This window comes from Diaphorina citri, unplaced genomic scaffold, assembly GCF_000475195.1.
Source record: "Diaphorina citri unplaced genomic scaffold, Diaci psyllid genome assembly version 1.1 scaffold431, whole genome shotgun sequence".
Classification (NCBI taxonomy): domain Eukaryota; kingdom Metazoa; phylum Arthropoda; class Insecta; order Hemiptera; family Psyllidae; genus Diaphorina; species Diaphorina citri.
In genome coordinates, this window is record NW_007377866.1 from 171,120 (window position 1) to 182,290 (window position 11,171).

The window sequence follows — 11,171 nt, forward strand, 5'->3', positions numbered from 1 at the left end:
AAATAAAAAAAAAAAAAAAAAAAAAAAAAAAAAACGAAAGAGGAAGGTATTATTTTCATAATATGCGAAACATGACTCGAAAATTTATTTGCGGATAGGTATCTCGTGTCATAAAATTCGGAGAATAATTCATAATTCAACCGACGCGACGCTATGTAGGTATTATATTCCTACTTGTAAATAAGATACATAAATCCCCAGAACGAAAGAGAAATAATTACCTAGGTAGAAAAAAAAAACTCATTTCCGTATTCCTAGCTGTATTACCTACTGGTAGGTAAACAATATTGATGGTCGAAAACCTCTGTCTAGGGAATTTTATGTATACCCTGTGATGTGAAAATGTGTAATTTACTTTAAGGAACTTATTTATATGCCTCCTTATAGTCCTTATCCATACTAGGGAAATGTCTCCTTAATTTAATTATGTAGACCAAAAATTTCCTGGGGCCCTGTTTCCAGAAGGTACGGTTCGGCCGTTATTCCGGACGAAATTTTCGCTATTTAGGGCTATGCAGGGAAAAAGCTGAAAATGAACTAGCGCTTCTCACGACTTTTCCTTTAGCTACAGGTCGCTCAAATTTTGCAGACACCTTCCATAGTTAATGATGATGAAAAGTGTCCGCGGGCCGGACCTCGAGAAATGTACGGTTCGGCCGCTATTAAACGCCAAATCTTTGAAAAAGCTCAAAAAGAGTTCGCAATGCTTAGGCCTTTAGATTTCAGCCAATGTCCCTCGAACTTGGCACAGAGATTGGATAAATTAATTTCGTACAGACCTATTATAATTCACGTTGAATAAATTTCTTACCATTAGCGGGACTAAAAAGTAAAATAAATACGAATGCTGTTACGTTACATATTTTTATTTTTTTTTATTATTTTTTTTTTACATTGAAAAAATTCCTAAAATTTGTTCAACCTGTACCTCAAAACAGGTTTTAGTAGGCCAAATAATACCTTCAAAGTCCATACCTTATTTTCCTACCTGTCCATTGGTATTAACCTTAGTACTTTGAACATTCTACGTAGATAAAGCTTTTACATCTACAGGGCTATTCAAAAGAAAGTTACGATCCAACAGAAAGTTCCGATGTGTGAACCAACCTCAGTGGTGTAGTGGTTAGCCCGGTGGACTTCGTATCTGGAGGTTGGTGGTTCGAGTCCAAGTCAACTGATGGAGTTGACTAATGCCTGATCTTACCACACAGAGTTTTCAGTTAATCCAGAGTTCAAGAAATACTGGCCTGTGTAAATCAAATGGGTGACGTCAAAGAAAACCTTTGACACTGTGTTTAACTCTCAGTGGTAAGTTCAGCCATAAGTGGTCTGGAGATTTACCGCACTCCTTAATTTACTACTCTGACCTTTTCATATGAAAGTTGCACTTTTGTTAATTTGCCGTTTTCGCTTTTTTCAATTTTTAATATGAAAACACTTCTAAAAAATAAAATCGTAGGTACTTTACTTTTGAAACAAGAAGCTCAAGAGGGTGAATTTTTTCAACCTGATGCATTCAGAGCAAATAAAGTTCTACTTAAACATCAAGAGTTATTCTGCGGAGAAGGAAAGAAGGATTCAGAAAAGCTTACCTTCTTCCAAGCAGAAGCATAAACAGTGAAATAAACAGTACCTACTACGTGCTAGATTTTTTTTTTCAAGAGAAACTGAGTAAGTACAACATTTTGTACAGTAAAAAGATGTTTTTGCGTGTCTGATTGTCTGGCAAACATGATAAACTGACATTTAACGTGTTTGATACGTTTGCGACATTTAATTTATACTGAGACGATTTCTTTCTCCTAGAGTTGCACCCAACTGTTTCAAATACCCCGTAACATAGTGTAATAGAAAGTAAAAATGGCACTCCAGATGCGAATGTGTTCGAAAATTTCTCGGTCGGTGTGTGTTAGTTCGAAATATAGTTTATTGCACCCAACTGTTTCAAATACCTCGTAACTTAGTGTAATAGAAAGTAAAAATGGCACTCCAGATGCGAATGTGTTCGAAAATTTCTCGGTCGGTGTGTGTTAGTTCGAAATATAGTTTTAAATTTCAAAATATTTTGTGTAACAAGCCCGCCAGCTTGAGGTATTCAAATTTGAATTTGGTCAGACATGCATCCGCTTCATCCCACGTTTTGGAATCGCCTTTTGGTCTTGTAGATGTGCCAAATCAAACTCTGACGGATTACGTCTTCAGGGATATTGGACCGTGGTCTAATTTACCAATGATTGTAAGTTTAAACTTTTAATCTATTTTATCATCTAGATAAAAAACTACAAGTTGTGCTTTGTTCTGATACCATTGTACTTCCATTTTCTGAGTCCTACCTACCAGAGTCCTTCAATTTTACTCAGTAGATACCTACTGTATCTCCTCTGTAGTTATTCAGAAAATAAGCGCGACGCCCTCGCGCCACGCACGAATCTGGGGACAATATGGTGATCATGTGAAGATTTCTCGAATTAATTTTGTTTTCATCCGAAATTTATACTGAATAAAAAAATTAAATAAATAAACACGGACGTGTGTTACACAGAAATAAGTTGCCATTGCTGATAATATTCATCGCGTATGTCGACCGCCGTACTGTAGGGGAATCGCTGAGAAGTGGCGAGTGGTAGGGTTTAGTGATAATATTATCGAGCAATACTATTGACTTGTTCCCCTTTACTCATTGCTCTTGTGCATCAGTCAGTGTAGTTTTATCAACAAACAGTTGAGCTAATTTTTTATTCAAATTCAGTGTTTACGTTTAACGAATTTTTTGTTTAAATTGATAGGTATTTTCTAAAAATAGCGATGGCGGTTCATTTGCAAACATGTTTGAAAATTTCTCGCTCCGTGAGCTTAAGTACGAAGCACAACATCAAACAGAAAGTCTTTCACAATAGATACGGGGTACCGTTCAGTTTGCACAATTCAAATTTCCGATTTGTGAGGTGTGGATCTAGTTCGACTTACGTTCAGGAGTCACCCTTCGGCCCTGTAGATGTTCCTAATGTCTCTTTACCCAATTATATCTTCAAAGATATCGACCAGTGGATGGATAAATCTATGATAGTGAGTATGAAGCTAACAATTATCCAAAAATAGAAGAAAAAATAATACCTTCCTACGTCCTTCCAGAAATAGGTAAACAGAAAAATCAAACGGAGCTACCTACAACGTTACAAAAGAATAGCGCTTTTCCTGTAACAAGAACGGAAAAAAATACGTACGTGGGTAGGTATTTTCTTTCTAAGAACAAAACAATAAGCATTCATTCAATTACTCAGTGAAATAGATTCTCTTAAGTGAATTGCGTCGGATTTTAGAGATAGGTACTATCTGTTGTCTATTAATTAAAATGATACAAATGATAGCTAAATACCAGAATGAGTAAGTAGAATCGTTTTGGAAAACAAGTAAAACAGATCTGCCTTAGACCCTTAGAGCGAAATATTCACCTTATTAGGTCTACCTACACTACCTACCAATGTGGCCTATTGGTAAAATGCTGGACATTGGATACCTAATGGCAAATGACCACTGTGACCACTTTCGTCATTCTTGAAAGGTAACATTAAAAAGAGCTGCTTGTTTTGTCGGTCGGGTTTTGGTTCGAATCCCATCTGAAGCGTAGATGTTTGTTTACCATGGTATCCGAAAGGGTGGTCTTCAAGGCAACTGGGCGCTGCTAGGTTTTTCCGGGCCCACTTAGGCTGGGTGAGATTAATGTGGGGAGGCGGAAACCATCATAGATCTACAAGAATTTTGTTGATTTGATATCGCAATTTTTGCTGTTATTGTAACTACATAAAGGCTTGATTATAATTATTGGAATGTGCTTTCACAGGAATCGATGCTAGAACTGTGATATCACTATAAGTCGATTAGAGCAGAGAGAACCGATTAGTAGGATTGTGTGATTGGGTCATATTACTTTTAGCAGGAAACGAAACGTGATCTAAATAAAGCTGATAGCTACCAACTAATCTCGAGATTTGGATTAACCATTGTACTTCGTACTTTCTTCATGGCCCATAACTGATAAGGTGGTGAGCAGAATGTTGTTTGTATATTACTGATTATTCTCTGAACATAGCGACTAAGAGGTAGAATCAAAATAAAGAGAACGTACCACGGAAGTAGCAGTAACCTTTAACAAATTATTTCTATCAATAGCAGGCAATTCACTAGATCAGTGACCGTAGGTAATGTATTTTAGCAAATACATAGTTTATAATCATATGTAAACAAAAGGCACAATTCAATTTTAACCTCAGAAGTACGATCACAAAGAGTTTCACACTCTTTTCGCGAGTCGAACACTCGAACCAAAGCTACAAATCCGGTTATCCAATAGCAGGCAATTCACTAGATCAGTGACCGTAGGTAATGTATTTTAGCAAATACATAGTTTATAATCATGTAAACAAAAGGCACAATCCAATTTTAACCTCAGAAGTACGATCACAAAGAGTTTCACACTCTTTTCGCGAGTCGAACACTCGAACCAAAGCTACAAATCCGGTTATCATACCTGCAAAAATTGTGAATAGGCTATTAACTTCCTCACAATAATTGTTATTCAATTTTAATTAGCATTAAATTGCCGACTGCGTAGTTGTTAGATTGATTGTGCAAGGGACAATTTGCTGTGATGCATAGTTGCACCAGAACTACGTAGATCTATAGAAGGTCAATCGAACATGCATAGCGACAAAATTTCTCGAGTATTAGAAAGTTTACTGGAATTCGTATAAATTGTGTTGATTCCAACTCTTCCAAGCCTTCTAGCGATCACCTCTCCAAATCAAGGTTTAAAGGTTTCGAATATTCTATTCTTGTTTATGTTGTAGTTGTTAGGTCGGTACCAAGCCTTCTAGCGATCACCTCTCCAAATCAAGGTTTAAAGGTTTCGAATATTCTATTCTTGTTTATGTTGTAGTTGTTAGGTCGGTGCTCGTGTACGATATCTATTTATAAACTCAACTCATTAGTAGAACAGGTATTTTGAAACGAAATCAGGTATTTCTTTTCTTAGGTATTTTTAACGTAATAACGAAATTAGGTTTTTTTTTCTCTTAGAATAGCCTGTGGTTGGTAGGTAAATTTCTGGTTTCGTGAGCGGCAATGGCCGGAGGAAAAAAAAGGGGGAGAGGTGCCAATTTGTTTCCGTGAAGTCACAAAAAGCGCTCAAGTAAAAAAAATAAAAAAATAAATAAAAATTTCTCCTAGAAACCTGAAGTACTTCCTTGAAGGAAATGTACCTCCTTATCAAAAAGTAAACTCCGGGACGGACTTGCACTTTGAAGATCCGATTCAATTCCCTACGGAGTAAATATTTTTTCGTCTCTGCTTGGAATTCGAGGGCCAGTGACGGCATTGACAGTACAAGGGTAAACAGATTTATTTACAATATTAGGAAGCAATTATAAATACCAACACCTCAGGCACCAAGTGCTACGTACTACATTTGTTTTCCAAGAGTTGAAAAGAAAGTCTGATTGACCCTTGATAATGACGTACCCATATACCCGTTCAAATTATTTCCTATAGTTTTTGCACTTTGAAATTGAAATTTATCAAAGTAGGCACCTGGAACACAACAAGAGCGATAAAATATTGTGTAGTCGTCCATTTTGTTAACTAGGAAGTAAACAAAGTGATAAGAAAATAACTGCTAAATCTGGCAATCTGACATCATGAGTTGTAAAGAATCATAGTTAGCTCTGCTGGAGAATGCCTGAGATATTCAAAGTTAAGAGCATTCTAGACCCTGAAATATATTATTGACTTAAATAAAAAAAAACAGCGGTAAAATGCCGCCAACCGTTGCACCGATCTTAACCAAAAGTTTCGGGTCGCATAATTGTCATATTTGACATCTACATACCAAATTTCAAGTCTCTAGCTCTAACCGTTCTCGAGATATTTTGTTTACAGACAGACAGATTGACACACAGGCACACACACGCACCAATGGCTGAAACTTTGGATTTAGGCTCTAGGGACCTAAAAACGTGTTTTGGCACTAAAAACTGACAATCGAAATTTTGACCCGATTACATTACTTTCCTTATCCTACTGCTACCACAGAAGATAATGTTATGTGGTCCCATATGAACTGTCTGGTACATTAGGTAACAATTAGTTCTACACATAAACACAGATTACCTGTCTGTCAAGTATGTTTTGTTACGTGGGGTTCTACAATCTCTCCGGATAGTCTCCAAGTGTTCTCAGTCTCGTTCCAAGCACTTTAACGTGAGATTGTACAAGCGGGGATTTAGGTAGTACCTCGCTCTAGCTCGGGACATTCGTAATTATTCACATTCTGCAGAAATCTCATTGTTCTTACTATTAGTTTCCATTTTCCTTTTTCCGCTTGTAACTTATAAGAACCACAGTAGCTCAGAGATAGAAGGTCAGACACGTTAGCCGAAGAGCTGGGGTTCGGATCCCAGAAATTACAACAATTCGGTAGCGACATTTATTTTATGAAAGTTTTGCAAATTAACACTTTTTCGCTTGTAGTGCATCTACTCGAGATTTTCTCTTTCATTGGAATAATTGTTTCTCGCTAAAATCGTCCTCACAAATAATTAGACTATAAATAAACAAGGCCTCTTACATTTTTCAAGGGCCCGTGCTGTCCAAAGAGGACTGCAAAGTCCCTAGTTTAATTAAGGGCTCGTGTATTTTTCGATAGAGGCTACCATAGGAAATGGAGAGTTAGAACATACAGAAAAATAAATGCACACAGAGAGAACCACTGCACTAAAAATCTCGTAAATCTACATATTTTTACAAGTGAAAACAAGAGGAGAATGGAATGAAGGAAGGGAGAAAATGAAGGCGAGAGAGAGAGGGAGAGAGAGTTCATAGTATTGAATTTTGCATAAAAATTAATATCGCAAAAAAAAAAAAAAAAAAAAAAAAAAAGGGGGGTAAACCGGATTTGGCAATTATGTTCGCGGATTCGCGTCCCGAATCGACATTTTGGGTATTTGGCAAGCCTAAGTATAGGTACAATTCAGAGTCAACTTGCAGGTAGGTACCTACCTATAATATTTGGAAATTGTAGATAGGTACAATAGATGAGTAATGAAATTTAATTTTCAACCTCTTTGCATTTTTTCCCCCTCCAGACATGCGGTACCAGTGGAAGAACCTATAAGTACGGTGAAGGAAGGTTCATCACACGACAATTTGCCATCGCTCTGCTCAGGGAAATTGGACTGAAAAAGGGGGATGTGGTGGGAATTTTGATGCCAAATATACCAGAGTATGCATTCGCCATCCATGGAGCTTTGGAAGCGGGTCTTGTCGTCACCTTTGTCAACCCTCTGTACACCCCAGGTTAGAAGCCTTCTACTCACAGAATAAATTTAGCTATAAAAAAAAGAGGCAACGAACCCGGGCCCTTTTGCACGGCAAACAAAAGCGTGACCACTGCACTAACCGTGCCCCCTACAGAGTAGAATAGAAGGAAATAAACTTGTTTCTTTATCAGTACTTAAGTGTTTTATCATTCATCAATAAATAATTGTCTATTAAAGTCAACAACAAGCTTTGTTTGAGAAAAATACAAATCCACCGCGAAAACTGTTCTTGCCGCAGACGGGAGTAAACCACAAAACAAGGGTTGAAAAGAGAGCTCTGTGTTTAAACGAAATGTGGTTTTTCATTTGATTAGCTTTTGATGGAAAACCGCATCTGTATGCACGCCCAATATTTCCAGTTAACAAAATACTCGGAGCTCTAATTACACTTATGACCCGGGTATAGAATAGAATTTAGGCACGCTGTAAAATGCTGAATTTATGCGCTGCATCAGCGTTCAAAGTAACCCAATGAAATTATGGAATTTTTGCTATCGAAAAACTAATGAAATTTTTGCTTGATTCTCGAAATAGATCCGGGAATTTTAGGATGGTAAGGAAGAGCGTTCCGTCCTCACAAAGCTGAGAGCTCTCTGATTTAGCCAGTAGATGTCATGCCTATAATAAGGTCACCTTTTTAGATAGATGCATCTTTCAACGTTGCTTAACATGCATAATGTCCTATTCTTTTTTTCTATCTATTCTGTCTAATAATTTCTTTATGTCCATCTAAAAATCTATTACATCTGTTTCAAACATTGAAAAGTTCCTGGTACTTTGTACAATGTAGGTGTAGGTAAGTTGAGAGATTGCTTCAGACATTATTTTTGCACTGAAATTCTTTTATGGACTGTTTCATTTATCCGGGTAGGTCCATTCTTGAAGAACTCAGACCGCATGATGGTAGCATTGGTAGCTCAGAATCCACACATGAAGCAAAACAAATCGCTGTGCCAAGCCAAGACAGTACACAGTAGATGAAAACATAAGACTAAACACTTGGTTCTACCAAGTTTTATTTTACAGAGATGACTTGTTTTTATCTCAGCTAGTCATTACCTGTTTTGTAAACACATAGTAAATACATATTCATCAGGATACCTAGATGAAAACATACGACTAAACACTTGGTTCTGCCAAGTTTTATTTTACAGAGATGACTTGTTTTTATCTCAGCTAGTCATTACCTGTTTTGTAAACACATAGTAAATACATATTCATCAGTACATATTTATGTCTCAAACCCTATCTTATCAGAATTTTGTTTGATTTTCTTTGTAGGTAGGTACATATATCATACCTTACCACATTTCCTAGACACCTGTTTTACAATCTGTTTATGTGTTAGAGCTGTTCGCTGATATTTTTTACATTTTTTTTCTATTTCTAATTTACATTTTTGCTTTCTATTTCTAAAGCAATTATCATTATTATTATTATTTTTAAATGATAGTCTGGCTGAGGGACTATAAACAGAGAGTAGATCAGCGTCTAGCCAGGGGACTACAAATAGGGAGAAGACTAGCCCAAATTTCCTCACGCTAATCAATAGCGAAGGTTGAGTGCGAAGGGCATCCCATTTGGAAAATTTTGTTTAGCCAAAACCAGTTGGCCTCAAAGCGATCACTCTAAAGCTGATTGAGAGGTCGACGACAAACGCCGACCCCATTTGAACATGGGAAAAGGCGAAGAAGAAGAAGAAGAAGAAGATTATTTTTAAATGATCTTTCCCAATTAGGTAAAACTGAACTAATTGTTTTCCACTCTCTGCTAGAATTTCCACCAGATTCCCTTCTTTCTTCCACTGGAAGTTTTGGGACACGAGTCCTCAAGAGGGAAAGAAACTCGCTATCACATTGGACTTTATCACAAGAACAATACATGACGACTGTAGGTGTTTTATACAGGTGTATGGCTATTCGACTTCCTGATATTTCATAATGCTCTCACGGCACTACATTAAAATTGTTACGAGATTCGGAATATTCAATTTTACGAGTAGAAAACACGTAGGTAAATTACTAAATTTTAAATATTACAAAAGTTTAATTATACGGATGACAGGATGACAGGATAATAATTATGGTTGTCTTTCCGTTGTAATAATGTGTTCATTAATACCTATATGTTATATTATTTTTTTACCTGATTTTTCATCCTGTATTTAACCGATGCACCCAACCGTAGGAAATTTAATACCTACTTACTCGTATTTTTAACATTACGATCGTAAATTTTAAATTTTTATTTATGACAAAGTGTGTCGCATTCGCCAACCTTCTTCAAAGATGTCAGGACTATGACTGTATGACTGTCTTGTGACCCAGGTGTTCGGCATGGGTTAACAATGCACATTTTATGACGTTACTGTCATTTCCCCGTCCACTATAGTCTCTATATGACGAGGTTTAATTAATTTATGATCGACTGCACAGACCCATAGAGCTGCACGCTGCGTCCATGTGTTGCACTGCAGCGGTCCTTAAAGTTGCACATGCAGGCACATTTAAAAGCAAGCCGCAAAAATAGGCATTAAAAAATAAGCAAGTTCTAAAAGTTCTCCCCTCAACTCTCGAGGTATCAAATTTGGTGTTAGTACTTCCCCCACAATACCTAATGATCCTATGGAAAAAAAATTGTTTACCCTAATTATTGCAAGGTGGACGGACCTCTTCTAACTGTTAAGGTACCTTTACACTGGGGCAACCTAACCTAGCAACAGGCAACAGCGACCTGCGGCGGATTGCTTGTTGCTGGTTGCCTGTTCTATCCTGATGTAGAAAATGAGAAAATACAATCTTTTAGAAAGAAATTGACTTATACGAGTACACTTCAGAGTTCTATTCTTTTGCATAATTTTTCTATTTGTAATGCCTCCTGCTCCTACCATTCTATTTGGATTGTGGCGAAGAGAGATTTCTTATGCTTCATCTTCAAGTTTTTTCTTTCTACTTCATTTTCTTGCAAGTTAGCCTTTAAATTATAAATTACAAAAGGTTTTAAAAAATTAATTGGAGCTCCTATCTTAAAGGGCCTTCTTTTATAGGCCTAGAAAAAGGCTGCAGGGAAATCCTATAAAATTAATTCCATAGCTTTTTTCTCTTAGCTATTTTGCCTTTTATTATAAGTCTTTAAGACTTCAGAATCTCTTAAGACACAATACTAAGCTACGAACAAAAGGATTATACGGTATCCTACAAGATGAGTATTATAGACTTGAAAAGAAGAAAAAATCAGAAGTAGAGATTAGACACACCTGATTGGTCATCTCATCAACTTGTAAAGGCGCGTGCGAACCAATTAGAAATAATTGGCGTATGTTACCTTACTCTTGAGCTGGTCTAGTGTCATAAAGTACCTCATCATTCTCATCTCATGTTTCAAACTCATTTTCTCATTAATCATTATTCCTCTCCATGTGTAGACTCAATTATTGACGTAGGTACTATATGCCCTGGTCCTTACATAAGATCAATAGGTAAGTATAGGTAGGCTTGCCAAACGTCCCGAATTGGCCGGGACAGTCCCGAATTTCAGGGGGTGTCCCGGCGTCCCGTTCAGTTTTTCATTTTGGGGCGTTTTGTCCCGAATTTTCGTTTTTGTCCCAGAAAAAATTCGGGACGCGTTTTTTTAACTTTGAAATTAGGTACCTCTAATAATCAGAATTTGTTCTTAACTTTTTTAAATTTGTCATGCTTTCATCAGTTTGCTCTTCCACTTTGCTAAACCTTTATAATAAACGAGACTTTATGGTTTTCTGGACAAAATTTGCACCACCATTTTCGTGATCCTGGTAAA

At 36.9% G+C, this 11,171-nt stretch overlaps 1 protein-coding gene across 2 annotated transcripts; it reads left to right on the plus strand.

Annotated features, from left to right (window-relative positions):
- Positions 1 to 1,933: 1,933 nt before the first annotated feature.
- Positions 1,934 to 7,375, plus strand: LOC103508761 (4-coumarate--CoA ligase 3-like). Of its 2 annotated transcripts, none has more exons than XM_017443900.2 (2): positions 1,934 to 2,236; positions 7,140 to 7,375. In XM_017443900.2, the coding sequence occupies exons 1-2, from the start codon at positions 1,982 to 1,984 to the stop codon at positions 7,353 to 7,355; spliced, it is 471 nt and encodes a 156-aa protein (XP_017299389.1). In that variant the 5' UTR covers positions 1,934 to 1,981; the 3' UTR covers positions 7,356 to 7,375. The 2 variants fall into 2 exon arrangements, with proteins under 2 accessions (XP_017299389.1, XP_017299388.1); XM_017443899.2 differs by lacking the exon at positions 1,934 to 2,236 and adding an exon at positions 2,660 to 3,066 and having other exon boundaries at positions 7,140 to 7,372.
- Positions 7,376 to 11,171: the final 3,796 nt, after the last annotated feature.